The sequence below is a fragment of the Patella vulgata genome, chromosome 1, assembly GCF_932274485.2.
Source record: "Patella vulgata chromosome 1, xgPatVulg1.2, whole genome shotgun sequence".
NCBI classification, from domain to species: Eukaryota; Metazoa; Mollusca; class Gastropoda; family Patellidae; genus Patella; species Patella vulgata.
Window position 1 is genome coordinate 34,183,542 of NC_065879.2, and position 23,590 is coordinate 34,207,131.

The 23,590-nt window shown below is 34.1% G+C and overlaps 1 protein-coding gene across 1 annotated transcript; it reads left to right on the forward strand.

The window, feature by feature from the left end:
• The first annotated feature begins 184 nt into the window (after positions 1-184).
• Positions 185-20,501, forward strand: LOC126819218 (pre-mRNA-splicing factor SYF1). The gene is made up of 24 exons (XM_050547137.2): positions 185-296; positions 1,228-1,376; positions 1,726-1,849; positions 2,419-2,616; positions 3,729-3,863; positions 5,337-5,501; positions 6,070-6,214; positions 6,752-6,824; positions 7,230-7,308; positions 8,936-9,055; positions 9,318-9,418; positions 9,962-10,037; positions 10,464-10,550; positions 11,073-11,186; positions 11,840-11,926; positions 13,216-13,291; positions 14,572-14,681; positions 15,208-15,311; positions 16,394-16,493; positions 16,795-16,911; positions 17,658-17,715; positions 18,720-18,828; positions 19,127-19,230; positions 19,761-20,501. Exons 1-24 carry the CDS (start codon positions 258-260, stop codon positions 19,832-19,834), a joined length of 2,544 nt encoding a protein of 847 aa, XP_050403094.1. The 5' UTR covers positions 185-257; the 3' UTR covers positions 19,835-20,501.
• Positions 20,502-23,590: the final 3,089 nt, after the last annotated feature.

Sequence of the window (23,590 nt, forward strand, 5' to 3'; positions counted from 1 at the left end):
TACAGTATATATCTATATTACATTTAATGTTTATATGCTTTGATAAGACCTTTAGAATGAACTTAAGACAAATGGACATAATTCAATGATACATACAAATCGAATAAAATGCAGAATATGCTACATATATATCTTATCATTTCAATGTAGTGCAAACACTCATATTCGTCCAAATGTAGACTCACCCGAAGTAAACGTTTGGTTCACATTTACACATGTCGATGTTTTTAATTTGTTGAGTTATAAAATTATTAAAAATGCCGATTTCAGAGGATGCATTGAAAGATATTTTCTTTGTGAGTACTTATAGAGATGGCAGCTATATAGATATATCAATAATCCTCTGATAATGTGACATGATGTCAGATTTAGGAACCTTTGGAAGAAATAAAATAGCCTTCAATAAGTTCAATAGGCCTACTATTAACTATTAGATAGATCTACTCTTTACTTTAAAGTAGCTAAGTCTCTAACTCAATATCATCCAAAATCTTCAACATTGAAAACACGATTTATTTGTCAAATTAAATCAACATTCATGTTGTGATCTTACCGGAAAAAGATGGGCTTTTGATATCCAATATTTAAGACAAAATAAACATTTTACCATTGGTACACGAATCGTGTACCATAATGCGCTTCAGCCCCAGTTGCATCAAGAGACTCGAGGGACAAGGCTAGACACATTGCACCAAATCAAAACGGCGTATGTAGACTGGAATAACAAGACGCTAGAAATTTGCACTTGCTTGAGACTGCTGGCTTATTTCGCCGAACATAACTGATTTGAAATTGGAGTAAATACGGAAACCATTGAATGTAAATCAGTTTATATACATTCATACTACAGTATTATATGTGTTGTGACCTACTTTTGTCAATTTCTAGCTCCCAAATTTTAGCGATTTAGCTCCTTTAAGTTATGCCTACGTTTTAATATGGGTACCTGATTCTAACGATTACAGTAGGCCTACTAGGCTACAGTTTTACAAATGTTTCGCTCTGTGTTGGCCTCACTGGCTTTCTGTGGCCCAAATTAAATCCTGACTTGAAAATCTGGGCTGGTAAAATTAATAAGTGGTTGAAATATCTTTTTCTTTTAAGTAAAATAAACAATTACCCTTACTCTTCTTTCAGTGGAAGAATAGTAAGTATGGTAAAGTGTTTACTTTATTTATATCCACATTCTCTAATCTTATAAAGCTAACAGTTATATATAATTTTCAGGAAGAAGATGATCTACCCTATGAAGAAGATATTCTGCGAAATCCCTTTTCTGTTAAATGCTGGTTACGATACATTGAACACAAGTCTGCTTCACCCAAATCAATAATAAACGTTATATATGAGAGAGCTTTAAAGGAATTACCAGGAAGGTTTGTAAAAATGTTTTACCTGAATAAAGTTAGACTTAGATGTGTATCGGCTATCAGGTATTGTTCACAGCTAAAAATGAGTTCTAATTAAAGTAGAACTTTTAGCGAATGTTCAACTTAAAACAAGTTTCTTTAATGATAACACATTGGCTACACTGCACATGTATTTGTCAGTGCTAGCTAGTAAATTCATCTATAAATAAGGCAGACATGTAGATGATATTGTTGGATGGTCATAATTTTAAGTGTATTTGCGACTTTGAAAAGGATGTTAAATGGAGAAACTTAAGGTAAAGCTAATATATATAATCAGAATTATAAATGATAAATTGTTGACCATATTTTCTAGTTATAAACTATGGTACAACTATTTAAAATTGAGGAGGAGTCAAGTAAAAGGACGATGTGTTGTAGATCCAGCATATGAAGATGTAAATAGTGCCTATGAAAGATCACTAGTATTTATGCATAAAGTAAGTGTCACCAGTTTTTTCTTGTGTAAGATAATAATAATTTGAATAGAAAGGTATAATATCAAAACAATGATCATCATAAGAGTATGGGGCATTTAATCTTTGATTAATTTTAATAGACTGTTAATTTAATACCATTTTATCCTGCGTTATTCTGTTCATGTGGTAGCAGGTAATGATTACATGTATATGGTCTACCTGGTTTTGATTTCATGTTGTACCAGGTAATGATTACATTGTGTACCTGGTGTTGAATTCACATAGTACCAGATAATGATTATATGTGTTCCTGTTGCTGATTTTATGGTGTAATGATTTCATGGTACACCAGATAATGATTTCAGAGTACTTGAAGCAGGTAATGATTTCAAACTGCACTGGGGGTCTGTCTAATAGAGCTTTGTAGTAAGTAAAAATTTCATCCTAGTTCTATGTATGGGTGACGACTCCAGTCCAAATTGTCACCACTTCGACTAAAACGAATGATGATTTTGACAGAACAATCTGTATGTTATTATATCTCATAAATCAAATATTATTTTGAAACCAATTTTTATTCATTCTTACAGATGCCTCGAATATGGCTGGATTATTGTCAGTTACTGATTGATCAAGGGAAGATAACTCGTACACGTCGAACATTTGATCGAGCTTTACGGTCATTGCCTGTTACACAACACAACCGGATTTGGCCACTGTATTTAAAATTTGTAAGAATGTATGATCTAAAAGAAACTGCTGTTAGAGTTTATCGTCGCCATTTAAAGGTCAGTAGTTGGTCATTGATTGTAGGGAAGAGATTGATCGATAGAATCTAATGCTAATGAAGATTTGGTATTTCCTCCAAGAAATCAAATACTCGTCCATTCCTTATCACTGAAAAAAGATTTGCCCAATTTTAACAAATCCAAGCTTTATAACTGCAGACAATTGACGACTTCGTCCTTTTTGAAGTGGATTGTTTTGTCACACTCCAAATTGAACAGGGCTTAATATAAGTAATATAATGTTACAAACAGATTGTATTCATATCAAACAAAAGTTATCTTTTATATTTTTTCAGTTTTTCTTAATATTTACAGAGTTTTCAGACATGTCTTTTTAATATTAACACAAGACAATAATATGAAAATGAACACCTCAGACTCTGTTGATGTTATTATTTCATAGTTGTGTGTTGATATATTTGATATAAAAAAATAATGTTATGAGATTTTACTTATCACCCAATTGGGAAGACATAAAAGTGACTTTTCAAAAGAAATTAAAAGGATATATCCTAGGACATTTTTGTGATAAATGTCTTTCTTTACACGGGGATCACTTGGCTAGGTGGGTAAGACACTGACTCGCTAGCCTGGAGGTCGGGTGTTCGCTCCCTGCATTGGCCAAGAAAGTTCATCCAGATTTTCCGGCGTGGTTCCCCCTTGTCAGTGATGCAGGACGGAGGGCTGACAAGGATAGCTGTCTAGTCCTTCGGATGAGACGAAAGACCGAGGTCCCGTGTATACATTGGAATGCACGTAAAAGATCCCTTGGCTGTTGGAATTCGATGTAAGAGTAGGCGATAGTGCCGCTACCCGGGCAAAATTTCCCTCATAGCACACTGTATGGCGTATGCCCGTCTTCATTAGCCCAGTATAGGAGCAGAACAGTAGGACGTTAAAACCCATTTCATTTCATTTCTTTCTTTACACAAACTTTTTTAGGAAATAGGTTGGTCTGCTAGTGCTTGTTTTTTTTAGAAAATTTGATTTCTCTGGATTCATTTTTATGACAGAACTGGTTAGCCATGTAGCCTACTTCATTTTCCAGATATTTTCATAACTGTTTTTATGAAAACAATCTGATGTTAATATGATATTATTTCTATTCTTAGTTACAGAAAGAAACAGGTGAAGAATATATAGAGTATTTAAAATCTATTGGTTGGTTAGATGAAGCAGCTATTAGACTAGCAGATCTAATCAATGATGAAACTTTTGTTTCTAAAGAAGGCAAATCAAAACATCAGGTATTGTGAAGACTACTTTGTTTTATTGTCAAAACAAATGCAGAAATCGTGTCGATCTCATCCATGTCTTATTTCAGCTTTTTTGATAAGGTAGCTCTTGACAATGTTTTTTCTTTTCGACAATGTGAGCAGAAGTTTTTCCTGATTCTAGATTTGTCCGTGCCCTGAACTGTCAACTTTTGAGACCAAAGATGGTTACATATATCTCAAAATTATGTCAGATCTATAATATAAACGGATTTTGCTCTAGATGAGTACCCACCTAAAACTAACCAAAAATAGAACACAATATGGATGACAGCTGAATTTCACATTTTTTTAAAAGTCATAGTCCCAGATTTCTCAGAGTATCTGTTGATAAAAATGGTTTTAAGTATGCACTTAAAATGCCAAAATATAAAGAAATAACCTTTGGGAATAATCACTAGATTTCCTAAAAGATGCATTATGTAAGAGCTAAATCTGCTTATTGCAGATCTTTCTTTAGGCCTCAAATGTTATATAAATCATTAATAAGACATTTAGATATTCCAAGCCCATAATCAACTCTCTAGAACGTCAGATGGTTTTGATTTTCAATAGATTTAAACACGATTGCCAGTTAATAATTTAATTATAAAATGGATAATCAAGGCTTTGTTTATTATCATATCAATGGTAGCAATGATAATCGAGATTACACTGTTCTTTAAACTTCCATAACTCCGCTTAGAATGGAGTAATTTAGCTGGAATTTTCAACATATTCCCTTTTCATTATCTATATTTTAGCTATTATAGCGAGGACTGTCAGCTCTTTATCTAAATCTTACATAATGCATCTTTAATTGGGTTACATAACTCATTTAAGGAAATTTATTGTTCAATTGTGTGAGTCTCCTTTTAATCACAACCACCACAAACCACTGTAACTAAAAGGGGACTATATAGGCACTTATATAATGTGGAATTTGGAGACTTTATGACCAACCCCAGAGCTTGGATAGGTGTGCAAGACTAGTAGGATAAAGGTTTCTTAGAAGACTTCAGAGAAAATTAACCAGTTTTACCAAAAAAATAATACTGGGCAGAATGAAATTGGGTTAATCTTCAAGCCTGGAAATAAGGCACCTGTCACAGACAATGTCAGGCACAGATTCAGGATTTGTCAGGCACTAAACCTCTGGTGTCTGTCATTTTGTCCGGCACTGATTTGTCTTTTTTATTGATATTATTAATACATGTCCGGCACTAAGTTGAAAATGTCAGGTACTGTTTCATTAGTGGCTGACATTTTGTCAGGTACATCTAAAACCATTATTTCCAGACCTGTTAATCATCCTACTTTTCTGCGACAACAGGAATTGCTAATTTAAATAAAACTTTATGATTATTTAGTTCTTTACATTTTAAGATAATGGATACAGGGATGCACATGACCATACATGTATATGCAGAGTTGAGTTTTACTGGTGTTATAATTTTCTGCTTTCAGTTATGGAATGAATTGTGTGAGCTGATTGCCAAAAATCCAGATAAAGTTACATCATTAAAGATAGAACCCATTATTCGGCAAGGTTTAAAACGCTATTCTGATCAAATTGGTGTTTTGTGGAACTCTTTAGCAGATTATTATATCAGAGGTGGCCATTTTGAAAGGGTATGTTGTTAATACAGACTTTCCGGTTCTTAGAAAAGTCCAGCTGGTGCTATCAATTCAAGTGGCTTCATATTTTTCAAACGAAAGAAAACGATTTGTAATGAATATTTTATTGAAAAAATATGTGGAAAATCAACTTGATAAATTTCAATAAGAAAAAAGCTTAGGCATAAGATTTTTCTGAGAATTGAGTTCTGATTTTACTCAAACATTGAATATTTGTGCCAGTGAATGAGTGATCAGCTGTACATAGGGGATTCCATTGATGTTTTTTGTTCACAGAGATTAATGATAATATCCAAATCATGAAAGCCTTGTATTGTGTTTTGATACTTTTCCTTTAGCCATAAAAAACATAGAGGGGTGCTTGATTGTCAGTCCAGAATGTTTTGAATTACCACAATTGCATTCAACTGACATGGAAATGAGCCCTGTCACAGTCCCAAAAACAGATTTGGTGTGAGCAGAATAGATATGTAATCATATTAACACTTAAAGCAAACTTTAGTTCCCCACCTCTATTAAATAGATAATGAAATTTATCTTTAACCATTATTTTGAATTGAAGGCACGAGATATTTATGAAGAAGCTATACAAACTGTTATAACAGTGCGAGATTTTACACAAGTATTTGATGCGTTCTCTCAGTTCGAAAAATCTATGATAGCAGCTAAAATGGAGAGCATGGAAGAAAGTGGTGCAGGAGAAGAAGGTTAGTGTCTGTAAACGGACAAGTCTTGTATTACATGTATGATAAAATGACAGTCATCTGTCTCTAAACAGTATATAAAAACAAACTTTAATCAAATGGATGCTCTGGCTTTCCACACAAATATTTATCAAATTTCAACAACTTTCATTACTTATAGAGTTATGGCTCTTGAATCATGTAAACTCTCTTCATGAGTTATAACCTTTGCTCTCTTTGTGAAGACTTCTGAATACGTTAACAGCAAAAGTCATACTTAATTAAAGAGTTATTGCAATTTGTCTTTAAGAAGTGTGTCTGAATTTGCCTCACTTGTTCCACTCTTCAGTAATATGGGTTTTAGCCAGTCAAAGTGGCACAAATTAGACTTTAAAAAGTAAGCTAACAGATAACCAGGAAAACAAGTAGTTAAATCTTAGGTAGAGTAAACCAACAATATATCCATGTTGAATTGACATAAAAATTGGATTTTATTAAGATTGATAGATTTTAAGATGCCTACAGATATTATTAACAATATATTTATGTATATATTTGTAGATGATTTAGATCTAGAATTGAGGTTAGCAAGATTAGAGAATTTGATGGACAGACGACCATTATTGTTGAACAGGTAAAAAACAAATGACAGGTTAAATATCCCATTTAAAATTACAGAATGTTAGAATTCTTGATAACCTATAAACAAAATAATGCATTCCAAAACCTGTTGCAACTAACTGTTATAAAGATGGTTATTTAATTAGTTTTTGTCTGTCCTTCTATGCAATTTGTATCTACTGAATCGATTTTGATCAAACTTGAGAGTATATAATCATCACAGACACTTGCCTTCAAACTTCTGTGCAAACTGTGCATATTTGATTAGCTTATGCACTATTAGATAAGCTATATATATATATCTTTATAACCCATCCCAATTCCAATGCCATCTGCTCCTATTGAAAAACCTTATTTTACAGATAAAATATTAGGTAGGAGACTACAGCTAATTTTTACATTATATTAATTTTTTTAGTGTCTTGCTTCGTCAGAATCCTCACAATGTACATGAATGGCACAAAAGAGTTACATTGTATGCAGGAAAACCTAGAGAGGTAAGATTTGATTTGTTTATATTAAGATCCAAATCTTCTAAAAGACGTTTGTCTGAATTCAATACACTTATTTAGAAAGTACATGTGTAGGTATCTTCAGCTTATAAATTTAGAAAATATCATTTAACGAAGATTTTCAACTTTAAAATGCAATATGTAAGAGCAGGTCTTTTTTTGGAACCATATGTTACATAAATTATTAGTTTAACATTTATGAACATGACAAGCCCATAAACTCACTGGACCAACGCATAGCTTTGATTTTAAGCAGATTAGAACACTGCAGCCATGTAAGAGTTTAGCGATAAAATAGATAATCAAGACTTAGTTGCTAAGATAATAAACAATCTACGCTACATTTGTCAAAAATGCAAACACTCATAACTTCACACCGAATAAAGGAATTTGACTGGAATCTTTAATACATATCAATATTCATTTTTCATTATATATTTTCATTATATTGTCGTCGCCCTTGTCTGGACGTCTGTCTGTCCGTCCACAATTTGTTTGTGGACACTCTACAGGTCACAATTTTTATTTAATTTTGACGAAACTTAAGATATAGGTCTATCTCTCAAAGATCTCGGTTCCTTTCGATATTGGCATATATCGGACCATAACTTCATGTATTGTACGAAAAATCACGTTTTTAGCTTGTGGACACTCTGGAGGTCACAATTTTCTTCTGATTTTGATGAAACTTTAAATGCATGTTTATAACACAAAGATCTTGGTTCCTTTCAATATTTGCGCATATCGGATCACAACTACCTGAATTATGGCCCCTGATTGTACAAAAAATCACGTTTTTAGCTTGTGATCCCTGTAGAGGTCACAATTATTATTCGATTAAAAAAACCTTTCGAATATATCACCGTAAAACCGTAATGATGCTAGAGTTTGAATTTCGTGACAATCGGACAAAAACTGCAGGACAAAATGTCCGCCTTTCCTACGCAAATAGTGTAAAAATATCCCAAAGATTTCGGTGCCTGCCGATATTCGCACATATCGGATCATAGAGTTTACAATTTTTATCCGATTTAAAAAAACGTTTTAGTATATCAGCGTTACAACCTAATGATAGTTGAATTTGATTTCATGAAAATCAGACCAAAACTGTCGGACAAAATGGCCCCCCTTGTACGCAAATAGTGTTAACATCTGGTAGATCAAGGTTGTGGACCCTCTAGAGGTCATAATTATAATCCAGTTTTGATGAAACTTGAAATACATGTTTACATCCCAAAGATCTTGGTTCCTTTCCATATTCGCACATATTGGATTGTAACTTCCTGAATTATGGTCCTTGATTGTACGAAAAATCGCGTTTTTATCTTGTGGTCCCTCTAGAGCTAACAATTTTTATCTGATTTAAAAAAAAAGTTTAAATTTATCACAATTACACCCGGGGTTACACCCTAATGACAGATCGTAACTTATTAAAAATTATGGCCCTTGATTTTACGAAAAATCACTTTTTTCTTAGCTTGTTCTCTATCCATCTCTTGCAACATGTGGGCGTATCCTAACTGGCAGCCGTTGGTTTAGATTTATACTCATTAGTGCATGTTGTTTTTTAGATTTATACTCATTAGTACATATATGTTGTATTGTATTGTAGATTATTAATACTTTCACTGAAGCTGTACAGACAGTTGATCCACAACAAGCATCGGGTAAACCACATACATTATGGGTGGAATTTGCTAAATTTTACGAGGAGGCTGATCAAGTAGACGATGTAAGTAAAGACATTATCTCATGTTTTGTTTATTGAACTTCGGAAAGAATCATAGGTCATTAGACAAATCAAATATGAAAATGAAATAAAAGATTGAACTATATAAATTAGTATAATTGTTTAGTAAAAGTATTCATACTCTGCCTTGAACAAAACTTTAGTCAGTTCTTATGCCTAAAAGTAGTTATTAGGTTTGTCTGCCAAATAGAAAAAAATCAGGTTTCCACTTTATATTGTCCCATAAATTGTTTGTTATTCACAGGCAAGAGTGATATTTGATAAAGCAAGTAAAGTTCCATATAAACATGTTGATGATTTGGCATCTGTTTGGTGTGAATGGGCAGAAATGGAAATAAGACAGGAGTAAGTTTATTTTTTATTTTTTAAATGGGTGGCTAATTGGGTAAGACGCTGGCTTGCTAGCCTGGAGGTCGGGTGTTCGATCCCTGCTTTGGCCGAGAAAGTTCATCCAGATTTTCCGGCATGGTTCTCCCTTGTCAGTGATGCAGGATGGAGGGCCTGACAAGGACAGCTGTCTAGTCATTCGGATTGGACGAAAAACCGAGGTCCCGTGTACATATTGGCGTACACGTAAAAGATCCCCTGACAGTTGGAATTTGATATAAGAGTAGGCCATAGTGCCGCTGTCCGGGAAAAATTTCCCTCATAGCACACTGTATGGCGTATGCCCATCTTTATTAGCCCAGTTCGGAGCAGAACAGTAGGACGTTAAACCCCATTTCATTTCATTTATTTTTTTAGACATTTCTTCATATTCTGTAAAATATTCCTCCTGCTACCATTATGATAACCCTTTGATATAATTGCATATTATACATTTCATTGATATACTTTGACTTGCATACCTTATTTTTTTCAAATTATTTGAAATTAATTTATTTGTAGTAATAACGAAGAAGCTTTAAGACTAATGCAAAAGGCAACAGCGCCACCTCCAAGAAAAGTGGCATATCATGATGAGGTATGTTAGATGACTTTAAAACCAAAACAATAAACACCTGTGTTGACTGTTACCCAATCTACCCTAAACGTTTTTCTCTGATTTCCCAGGACCTATAACATGGTCTTCGCATGATTTTCTCAAGACAAATTCCCAACACTGAAATTTCGGTATTATTTTTAAAAACCTTACTCAATAATTAAGCTAGAAAAATGATAGAAAATAGATGATACAAACCCCACAAAAAACACAAAACAAAAAGATTTTCAGACTGGCTCTATTTGTTTGGTCAAATAGCCTTAAACACAAGTATCTTTTCTCATGAAAAATGCTTCTAGACCAAAAAGAATTAAATATTGCCAAAAAATGCTTTTATCTTGAGTAATGTTCAAACTAAATGTCGAAACATTTAAATATGGTTATAAATTATCGCTCTTTTATTTACAGACAGAAACTGTTCAAAATCGTGTTCACAAATCACTGAAAGTCTGGTCATTATATGCTGATTTAGAAGAGAGTTTTGGAACATTTAAGGTAACAGTATGTTTTATCACTTTCACCAAAAACTTAAAATGTAAAATTCTATGAAAACTGCTAAAAATGTCTAATAAATTGAATGGAAATTTAGAACTCTGTAGGGAAATTCTATGTTTTACTATCAGAAAAAAAGATATTGTGATAGGCAAGTAATCAGGACACTGGACTCTTGATGACTGGAGTGTCCCTCGGTGGTATCCTGATGTGGTCAAAAAAGAACCTTTGCCTTTCTCAAGCCCAACCTACACTTGACATGGATATTGTTTGTGAGGCTGTGAAGGAAAGTTTGTCTTGTTGTGTACATAAAAAAAACCCTTGGCAGTTGGAAATTGAAGAACGGTAGGAAGAAATACTGCTGCCTAGGCAAAATGTTCCTATCTCACATGCATCTGTAACCATAGAAATACAAATTACATGTTGATCTCAACATTATAGTGTTAAAAACTTAAACATTGGTATTCCCATCCAAATCCTCTTTAGCCTTATTCTCATTTTGGGAAATATTTGTTTTTATTCCAGTCTTGTAAAGCTGTTTATGATAGAATAATAGATCTTAGAATAGCTACACCACAAATCATTATTAATTATGGAATGTTTCTAGAAGAAAGCAATTACTTTGAGGAGGCCTTTAAGGTATGTTTTTAATTCTACGTTAACTTTGTGTATGTAACAAAATGTTATATAAAGTTGTTTCAGAAGCACTTCAACTTTTTCTGTTTTCCAGCAAAGGCAATTAGCTGGTTATATTGAAGCCCATATGAAAGGGCTTAATTCTATTTTTCTTTAATATTTAATAATATAGATCGAATTGTTGGCTAAATTCATCTGTTAGATCTGTAATTTTATGAGAATCAGACTTGGTGGCCTGGAGGTCGGGTGTTCGATCCTTGCATTGGCCGAGAAAGTTTATCCAGATTTTCTGGCGTGGTTCCCCCTTGTCATTTATGCCGGACGGAGGGCCTGTCAAGTACAGCTGTTTAGTCATTCCGATGGGATGAAAAAACGAGGTCCTGTGTACACATTGTCGTGCACGTAAAAGATCTCTTGACAGTTTGAATTCCATATAAGAGTAGGTCTTAGTGCCGCTGTCCAGGCAAAATTTCCCTCATAGCACACTGTATGGCGTATGCCCATCTTCATTAGCCCAGTTCGGAGCAGAACAGTAGGATGTTAAACCCCATTTCATTTCATTTCTTTAATTTTATGCAGTTTTAAGCAATTTTAGCAATGTATTTAAGCGGGCCGTGTATTTATTAAGTTTAATCGGTATTTTGATTTTTTTCCAGGCATATGAAAAAGGTATTGCTTTGTTTAAATGGCCTAATGTGTATGATATATGGAACAATTATTTGGCCAAATTCATTGAAAGATATGTAAGTATTCAATCACTCGAAATTATTTTACTAAATTTAAAAAAATCATCATCTTTGTCTGCATTGGTGGGTCAAAAGTTTGCTGGGTATAGTCACCTACCCAACATATGTCCTTTTTAATGGTTTTACATGTTTCCACTCGGTGCTAAAAGTGAGCAGAAATAACAATTATCATGTCATTTCATTTTATTGTACTACATTGACATTTGACATATTTACTTGATGTTCTGAACATGTAAACTAATTAATCAAACAAATTATCTGTAGTGATGTTAAGGATTGTTTTATCACAGCAATTTGAGAGATATAAAATCTAATATAGCAGTCTCAATATAAACAAATTGAGCATGTTCATAACTGTTAAAATAGTCCTTTGTTCTCCTTTAATGTAACAAATTTTAAAATTATAGTCTGTGTGTGTCTATTGTATAAAATTTTCTGTGGTTTAACCCACCCTAAAATGTACTCAAAACAGCCCAAAGGTTTTGTCAAAACGGACATGACTTTTAGTCGAAACGACCATAGATTGGTCATAACGGCCATAAAAATAATCAAAACGATCAATTAAATATTTATTTAAAGATACATTATGTAAGATTTAGACACAGAGCTACCATTCTTGCTATATAATAGCTCAAAAATGGATAATGTAAAATGAAAATATTGAAAATTTCATTCAAATTACATCATTCTGAGCCAAGTTATCACCATTTGTAGTTTTGACAAGATGTGTGCATAGTAGTAACCAGGGCACTGGTACATTCGAGACTTTGTTTGGCTTTCCAAATTTTAAATTAGATTTTTAAATTTTAAAAATCTTGAGTATCCAATGCCATCAAGAGTTGATTATGGTCTTGTTTTGTCTAAATGTCTAATTAATAATTTATATAACATTTTAGGCCTAAAGAAAGACCTACAATAGGCAGATTTAGCTCTTGCATAATGTATGTTTAATAAGAATCAATTGATAAATATGTTTTTGACAATATTTTGGTCATTTTGACTAAAGTGAATTTTGATTGTTTTGGTTTACATCCAATTTGATCATATCCAGTTTTTATTGTCTGTCGAATGATGCAAATTTTCCAGTTCAACATATCTATATGAATACTTCACAGTATTGAACTATTTTTGGTCTAATATAATGTTCAGAGACTTTTAAGAAATTTAAATAAAATGTCTCTGATTACGATGTTTTTAAACCCCTCTCTATCTTTCTCTTTGTCTGCTTACTGTCAAAACTCATCTTTCATCATTTTTTGGTTCATGTTTGTTTTTGTTTTTTCTAGGGTGGCACAAAACTTGAACGTGCACGAGATTTATTTGTACAATGTTTGGAAGCTTGTCCACCTAAATATGCCAAATGTAAGTTTATTTTTAAAATATATTATGACAGTTGCATACTTCTAGTACACAGCTATACTGGAATACACATACCGTATAAAGAATAGTACATGCATTTGATTATTTCACACACAGTGTGGATAAATTTAATTATTTCAGACACAAAGTATTCATAAATTTAATTATTTCACACACAAAGTATTCATGAATTTAATTATTTTACACACAAGGGGGGGGGGGGGGGGTATGTGGCCGAATGGTTAACACGTGCATGTTGTATCATAAGGTCTGTCATTGAGTCATATGGCGTGGTTTCGATTTTCCGGTTGTACGTGACAAGGAGTAGGGTCTCCTGTCCAACCTCGTGGGTTTTCTCTAGGTCCTGCGGTTTCCTTCCATTGCTAAAGACCCCCACATGCAAGCAAATAATTTATATAAAATTGAGCTATATGTCAGTCCCGAAATGACCTTGTTTGTGTGGAGTGGACACTAAACCCCATCTCTCTCTCTCTCTCTCACTCTCTCTCTCTCTTTCTCTCTCTCTCAAACCCAAAGAATACATGAATTCAATTATTTGACACACAGAGTACATGATTTTAATTATTTGACACACAGAGTACATGAATTTAATTATTTCACACACAAAGTATACATGAATTTAATTACTTCACACACAAAGATTACATGTTTTTAATTACAGATCATTTCACACAAAGAGATTACATAAATTTAATTTCTCAAACAACACAAAGAATACATGAATTTAATCATTTCAAACACAAAGAATGCTTGAGTTTAATTATTTCTCTCAAAAATTTTTAATAAATTTAATTTTCATAATTAAAAATATTCCATTGAAGTATCTTGAAGATTTAGTTGTTAGGCATATTCTTGAAATCTGTTGGAAATTCATTCCACTCTTTTGGACCAGTACAAACCAACTGATTACAATAATTTGATGAATGTAGAATGTGTTATTAGATGAGTTAAATAAGTAGGTGCAGAGAGTTAAATGATACAGTCACAAGTTAATGAAATGAAATGGGGTTTAACTTCCTACTGTTCTGCTCCGAACTGGGCTAATGAACGGGGGCATACATTGTGCTGTGAGGGAAATTTTGCCCAGACAGCGACACTACAGCCTACTCTTATATCGAATTCCAACTGTCCAGGGATCTTTTATGTGCACGCCAATGTGTACCATCCGAACAACTCACAAGTTAATGTATTGATCTTAAAATTGATTCTACCAATGTAGATCTTTTAAAATGGTTATAATATGTTGATATGGTTTGTTTCAGCTATATATCTTTTATATGCTAAGTTAGAAGAAGATCATGGTTTAGCTAGACATGCTATGGCTGTATATGATAAAGCCACTAGAGGTGTATTACCTGAAGAACAATATGAGGTAAGTCATCAATGGTATTAACCATTTTAAGTTGTTATCAAAGACCACATCCACTAGGGAGAAATAAGATTTTGAGAAATTGGTTAAAATATTTTTGTATGTTTTAAAATGATTGTCTGTTGAATGAACCATTTGGCATAAAAATGTCATCATATTGTTTGGAACACAAGGCCAAATTAACATTTAATTTCCATTAAATATGAGGTAAAAAATAAATTGTGCCATTCCCATAAAACATTTATGCTCCAGACAAATTGTTGAAGATACAACACAGATACATTTATATTTGCATAAAGTTGCTTGTGCGCTTACCATGTTAAAATAAAACCCTTTTCTTTCTGGCAACTGGGCTAATGCTGAACATCTTGGAAAACTGCCATTTTTTTTTTTTTAAATAATGCATATTTGATTATGTATATTGTGTTATATATATTTCAGATGTATAATATTTGATTATGTATATTGTGTTGTATATATTTCAGATGTATAATATTTGATTATGTATATTGTGTTGTTTATATTTCAGATGTATAATATATATATTAAAAAAGCAGCAGAAATATATGGTGTTACACATACACGTTCTATATATGAAAAGGCTATAGAAGTTCTTGATAACCATCAGTCAAGGTAATTAAGCAGTGAACACATTAGCTGAATCAGTTGGCACCAAATTTTATTTGGCCGAATGGGCGGACACACTAGACGAATCCTTAGCCCGATTCACCATTCACTTTTCACGTCACATGATTAAACATGGCGGCGACCATGTCTTTAAACAATCATGTGACTTCTCGATATGAGTTGATGATGAATGGTGGTTGTCGAATGTATTCTTCAATCAGGCGAATGCTTCGGCGAAGTAGACACACTAGGCGAATATCAAACATGGTTGATTCAGGCGAATTATTCGGCCTAATGACAGTGGACACACTAGGCGAATTTCAACGCTGATTGATTCGGCCAAATTATTCGGCTAGTGTGTTCACCACTTTATTCTACTGTCTGAGAATAGTTACAGTTTACTTTCAGTGTGTAGAGAAAGCTTGTATGTCTATATTATTGGGAGGAAAATCAAACTTTTTTATTTTAGATAAACATTCTCGGCAGAAATTGATATCGCTGAAGAATTTCAACGGTCATGTGTTCATAGTCAAGTGGTTTTCGATCGCAGGCTTGTGTGTGACATTAGCATTACCTAACAAAAGTTGTTTCCTTCTTTGCCTGTCATAAGTGGTTTCCTCTTACTATTAAAACACCACCAGAGAGAGAGAAATGGGGTTTAACGTCCACTCGACACAAACTAGGTCATTTCAGGACTAACATGGTTTTTAATTTTTATTTCAAAAATTTGTTTGCACGTAGGGGTGTTTATTAGCAGTTGGAGGAAACCGGAGGACCCAGAGAAACCCATGAGGTTGGACAGGCGACCCTACTCCTTGTCACGTACAACTGGGGAATCGAAACCCCGCCAGTTGACTCAATGACAGACCGTATGATACAGCGCGCGTGGTAACCATTCGGCCATCCACCACCCCCACTCCACCCCCCCACCATTCATAGAATATCCCAATTATTGCACGTGACAAAAAACGTAAAGATCATAGCAAAAAAAAGACTATTTTTCAACGACTAGTTACATCACCACACTGAATTCTACTCCATTTTTCAGTTGTATCCATGGTATCAAATTATGTATTTTATCCATACAGGGAGATGTGTTTGAGATTTGCTGATTTAGAAAGGAAACTGGGTGAAATAGACAGAGCTAGAGCTGTTTATGCTCATTGTTCTCAAACCTGTGATCCTAGGGTAAGTCAACATACAAAAAGTTTTATTTTGGCAAAAAGTAATCAATACAATACCAGATTTTAGGGAATATATGTAATTTTCAAAATAATTAAATCATGTATTAATAAATTTATATTTAAATAAATTCTGTTTGTAAGGAATATTAAAGAATGTTTGGGTTGCTTGGTTTTAAAGTGTAAAAATTGTATATAATCGTGATGCTACTTTACATTAATAAATTTCAGCAAATAAAATTCTATAATTATTTGTCCATCAAACTGATCAAGTCTTAGTCTTACATCATATTAAATCCTATTTGCAGACAACACAAGCATTCTGGGATACATGGAAAGAGTTTGAAATTAAACATGGTAACGAAGATACAGTAAGAGAAATGTTGAGAATAAAACGTAGTGTACAAGCTACATATAATACACAGGTAACGTAATCTTTCAATATCCTATTTAGAAAAAATATAATTATTATTATTAATTTTTATAGTGCATGACTATGTTCTCATGTGCGCTTTACAAAACATGGTACAGAAATTAAATATACAAATTAAATAAATAAACTACATTACAAATAAGACATACATGTCTGTCTCTCAGGCATAGTTTCGCCTTGTCAGTGTTGTAGGAAGGAGGGCCTAGCAAGGAAACAGCATCAAGTTGTCTATTCGGTTTGGACAAACCCCAAAAAAAGCAAGATCCTGTATACACATTAGCATTAACATAAAATTTCAGTCATAGCGCACTGCATGGCATATGCTGGTCATCATTAGCCAGATTGGAGAAGAAAAATAGGTTAAATCCCATTTCATTCATCCTTTTGTGTTACGCTCTTGGTTTTCCATAATTTCCAAAGGATTTTATATTGAAATCCCACACAACTCTTGGGGAGATCTTTGTGTGTTACTGTCTTAATTGAAATTATATCATTCTGACCTTTCACCTAGCCAATGAATGGATGCTTTGGGTTACCCAAATATACTTTTACTCCAATTACAGTTGTTAGTTAGATGTCAAAGAGAACAAAGAATTGTTACACAAGTAATGAGATCTTTGTTCAGTTGATATCACCCACAATTAGAACTGGAATAAAATAATCAAAGTTTAAATCTGCCATTTACCCTGGGCAGTGGTGCTTGAACATATTAAATGTAACATGAGATTTGTTTTCTAGGTTAACTTCATGTCTGCTCAGATATTAGTTGCTTCTGGAAAGAAAACAGAAAGTTCAGGTATTTATTTATAGCATCCACTTTATGTATATTGACTGGAATATTGCACAGATAAAATATGAAATTTGTTTAATATAATCAAAAATATTACCAGGTGTTTTTTTTTTTTCAATCCGTCAAGCCCAAAGAGATTTTATCTCATCTGTGAAGTGTTTTTCTATGGATTTAGAGATCTGTGATCTATGCATGAGACCATTAGGTTTTAAGCCACAATGCAGTAACAAATAGTAGGGTTGTCAACCAGGTTGACATGTTAGTTCTAAAATGACCTAGATGTGTTTCGAGGACATAAAACCGTATTCATCTTTCTCACTTATACATGATGGCATTTAAAGATGGGTTCCCAGAAAATTATTTATCTGGTGGTTATTTCCAATAAAAGTATGGTAATTTTGGTATATATGGAAAGTAGAGATATCCAATCTTACTAGAAAAATATTGGATTCCCCCAAAAAACACTCATGAAGTGTATACAGGACAAAAATGTAAGGGTTCCCCTAATCAACAGCCCGACGATTAGGAATTTCTGCACGCATGATGTCAAAGGTCACACGCGAACAATGAGCGCTTGATGTACAAGTTGATAAACTTTATGAAGAGTTAGACGTACAACACTTTCTGAGATAAAAATGACGGAAAAAGATGCGGGTAGTGGATAATCCAAGAATTTAATTAGGATTCGATATTTGTAATAAATAGTAAGCGATAAAAGATAACATCGTCTTATGTATGCAATGAATTCTTCTCTGACTTCCAAGAGAGGTAAGTCACGTGACGTAAACATTCCTTCGCAATTACAATGTTTGAGAAGGATTTGAAGCAAAGTTATGACCAATTAATTAGTTTGAATATGTTTTTAGTCCATATATACCATTAAATCACCCAGTTTGTATGTGGGAACCCATCTTTAAGCTCTTTTAGGCTTTTGTTTAAAAGATAAGCATAATCCTCTTTGTATGGGATTTACTGTATTCTGTAAATTTATTAATGGTTTTGTTTTAAAGATGGAATCGAAAATAATGAAATGAGGAAGCTAGAAGAGAAAGCAAGACAGTTAGCAGAAGAATCAGTTCGAGATCAACCTGCTGCTGAGAAGAAACTATTGTTTGTCAGGTTAGTAACATATCTGATGCAGGATATATTATTTATTGTATAGAAAAGATACATTTGTTCTTCAGTTCCCTTCTTGTATATTTATAATTTTCTCTCCATGCCCACATAGTGTCCTTACTATCTTCATTCCATTCTGCCATACCTGAAATGACTAAAACTCTTTGATATGCATTTTATTTGTTGATTTATATATTCGAGATGACAATCTGGCTCTTCGTTAAAAATTGATAATATAACTTCACGCTATACATCTCTTGGAGACATTCCTAAATGTTTTTCTGTGTTCAATTTATTTTAGAAGCTCAACAACAACTGAAGAATTGGGTGAAATGACCAAAACTAATAATCCAGAAGAAATTGATATTGATGAATTTGAAAGTGATGAAGATGAAGAAATAGAAGGTATGCCTCATGTATCTTTTAGATGAGAATTTCTCAACCTTTGGCAAAGCGGGTCTGGGAAGCAAAATTTGTTATTACAAGGGTTCAGCAACGAAGTCAAACACCTAATACTATTTAAAATCTAGCCTATTGATGAAGCATCTTAATACAAAAATGTATTTTCTCAGTAACTACTGAACGATTTAGATCATTTGAATTTTAAAAATTGATTACAAATTGAGTGTAATATGATTTTAGCTGTTGATATTTTATGTTAGTAGATCATACCGATCCCTTAAGTGACAGAAATATATGTATCACACAAATTGACATATAGGGTAACATGTATCACACAAATTGACATATTATAGAGTAACATGTATCACAGAAATAGACGTATAGAGTAACATGTATCACAGAAATAGACGTATAGAGTAACATGTATCACAGAAATAGATGTATAGAGTAACATGTATCACAGAAATAGATGTATAGAGTAACATGTATCACAGAAATAGATGTATAGAGTAACATTAATTGTTTTTTTGTAGAAGTGGAAGTTCAGCAGCAGTCGGTACCATCAGAAGTTTATGGTGGTTTATTGAAAGAAGAAGATGACGAATGATTTGTTATTATATAGGATTATTACACAAAATACATTATTTTCTATAAATAATTTGTTGTTTAGTAACTTACTGATCGAGTCCTAGGATACTTTGCAGTTCACACCAAATTTGAAAATCTGTCCCTCTCAGGGCCCCAAATGCTTTACACAAAATTTGGGGAAAAAAACCTATTCAAAACTGGAGCCTCAGGGGGTTTTTTAATGGGGGAGCTGAGTATTGAGAGGGTTCATTGTTATACTTATGCATATATGGCAAACATTATTAGCGTTTCCAGTGGATGAAGAAAGGACTAACTCTCATTCATATTACCGGTATTATTGAAGACAACTTTATTGCTATATCATAGTAGTAACAAATGATAGGGATTTGTTGCACTTGATTAGAGAATGCAAGCACTGTTAACAAGTTCATCTTACTCTGCTGTACTTGCTTACAAGTTAAAAGTTACTCATACAAAATAAACATTCATATACAGTCATTACCTAATGCTTCACAATAAACGTTAAAAAATGTAGCCTCTGCTAAAAACTGTAGCCTCTATCACATACACAAGCTAATTGTTGACAGACGGACATGGGTGACGACATAATATGCACCCACTAAGAAATGGGCATACAAAAGTTGCTAATATACTAATAGAACTTGATAACCACTGAATAAAATACAGACCTATATTTCGTTTCGTTTTTTTTATACGCCCACACTTTCATGTGGATGTATATTGTTGTCGTCCCTGTCTGCCCGGGCGTCTGTCCATAATTTGTTTGTGGACACACTACCGGTCACAATTTTTATCCGATCTTGTCGAAACTTGAAATATAGGCCTATCTCCCTAAGATCTCGGTTCCTTTCGATATTGGCATGTATCGGACCATAACTTTGTGGATAATGGCCCCTGATTGTACGAAAATCACGTTTTTAGCTTGTGGACACTCTAGAGGTCACATTTTTGATCCGATTTTGATGAAACTTAATTAAATGCTTGTTTATAACCCAAAGATCATGGTTCTATTGGTATTCGCACATATCGGATCGTAACTTCCTGAATTATGGCCCCTGATTGTACGAAAAATCGCGTTTTTAGTTTGTGGTCCCTCTAGAGGTCACAATTTTTATCTGATTTAAAAAATCGTTTTAGTATATCACCATTACACCCTAATGATGGTTGAGGTTGAATTTCGGGAACATCGGACCAAAACTGACGGACAAAATGGCTGCCCCTTGTAGGCAAATAGTGTAAGAATATGATATATCAAGGTTGTGGACCCTCTAGAGGTCACAATTTTCATCCAATTTTGATGAAACTTGGAATGCATGATTATATTCCAAAGATCTTGGTGCCTGCCGATATTCGCACATATCGGATCGTAGAGTTCACAATTTTTATCCGATTTAAAAATATGTTTTAGTATATCACCGTTACACCCTAATGGTGGTTGAATTCGATTTCCTGAAAATCGGACCAAAACTGCCAGACAAAATGGCCGCCCCTGGTACGCAAATAGTGTTAACATCTGGTATATCAAGGTTGTGGACCTCCTAGTGGTCACAATTTTGATCCGATTTTGATGAAACTTGAAATGCATGTTTATGACCCAAAGATATAACTTCCTGAATTATGGCCCTTGATTGTACAAAAAATCACGTTTGAGTTTTCGGTCACAATTTTTATCCGATTTAACAAAACATGTGAATATATCACAGTTATACACTAATGATGGTTGAGTTCGAATTTAGTGTGTATAAATATGGTATATCAAGGTTGTGGACCCTCTAGAGGCCACAGTTTTATCCGATTTGGATGAAACTTTTAGCTTGTTCTCTATCCATCGCTTGCAAAATGTGGGCATATCCTGCCTGGCAGCCGCTTGTTATACTTTCGCTGGCCTACACTACATGAAGATCTGACCGGCTGAAGTGGGAGGTTGTGTCAGAGGTCATACGAGTGACTTTTGACCTTATGATGTTAGATATTTGATTAACCAATCAGCGTTGATGTTTCTAGTGGGTTACCCACAGTTCAGTGCACCTCCTGACAAAAACAGACCGTTTCATTGGCTAATCCCTCACATCGTCCAAAATGGGGGTTATATAACAACTCTTCCAGATCCTAGTGTAGTAAAGACAAGTTAAACAAAATTTTAAACTATAAAAAACGAAACTAGATAGGGTCCGTTTGTGCTTTGATTGATATGGTACTTTTTAAAATGAAATATAAAATGGTTGTAATATGACAAGAGGCAGAGACGGCTAGGCGTTTGTTTTGCCAAATTTACAGTCAAAATATTAACAAAAAAGTGGGTGTGACACTGCCCCAGGGAGTCGGGGCATGCTCCAAAATAAATAGTTGCTGCCTTTACAGTATAAGGAATAAATATGCAAAGTTCCAAGATGATCCATTCAGAATTGCAGCCTGTAGACGATAAATACAAAAATTGGGTGTGGCTCTGCCCCTGAAGGTTGGACATGGACCAATACATAAAGGAACAACCCTATGCTAGATCATTCCAAATTGGATACAGATCTGTTCATAATTGCAATCTGTATATCATTTACAGACAAAATATCAACAAAAAGTGGGCGTGGCACCGCCGAAAGGGTGCGGGGAGTGGGTCATGCACCAACATCAATAGTTGCCGTCCTTCGGGTATAAGGAATAAGTATACTAATCCCAAGATAATCCATTAAAGGCAAAAATGGGGCGTGGGTCGGGGCATTCATCAAAATCTATAGTTGACGTCCTTAGGCTATAAGGAATAAATATGCCAAGTATCAAGTTGATCCATTCAAAAATGTGGCCTGTAAACGATAAACACAAAATTTGGGCGTGGCTCTGCCCCTGGGGGTTGGGACATGCAGTTGTCGTCCTTAGGCTATCGGGAATACATATCCCACGTTCAAAGACTACCCATTAAGAATCATGGCCTGTAGGCAACACACAGAAACACAAAGAACAAATGGGTGTGGCTCTGCCCCTGGGGGTCGGACAGTCACCAAAAAACAATAGGAGTCATCCGTAGGATATATGGAATAGGTATGCACAGTTTAAAAAGATCCGTTAAGAATTGCGGCCTGTAGGCGAAACGCAAGACACACAAACATTGGACGTGACTCTGTCCCAGGGGGTGGGGCATGCACCAAAAGTAATAATAGAGGTCAGCCTTAGGGTATAAGAAATAAGTATAAAAAAGTTTTCAAGACGATCGATTAAGAATTGCGGGCTGTAAGTGACACTGTCACACAAAAAGGAAGTGAGCCTGGCTCTGTCCCTGGGGGTTGGGCATTCATCACAAACTTACGATAGAAGGAATAAGTATGCACAGTTTCATTGGCGTGGCTCTTCCCCTGGAGGTCAACCAACAAAAAACAAGAGGGGTCATCCTTAGGGTATAAGGAACTCGTACGAAAATTTTTCAAGACGATTGATTAAGAATTGTGGCCTGTAGGCGACACACAAAAAGAAAATGGAGCCCAGATCTTTGAGATATAAACATCTATGTTAATTTTCATCAAAATTGTGACCTGTAGAGTGTCTACAAACAAAATGTGAACGGACGGACAGGGGCGTCCACAAGGAAATGTGTGAGTATAAAATACTGTGGCCTCTAATGCGTTCACAAGCCAATTGTTGACTGACGGACATGGGTGACAACATAATATGCCCACACTGAGAAATGGGCATACAAAAATTACTAATATACTGGTTCTTGATTAACCTGACTTGAAACCAGTGTCTTTCATTAAAATATCTAATA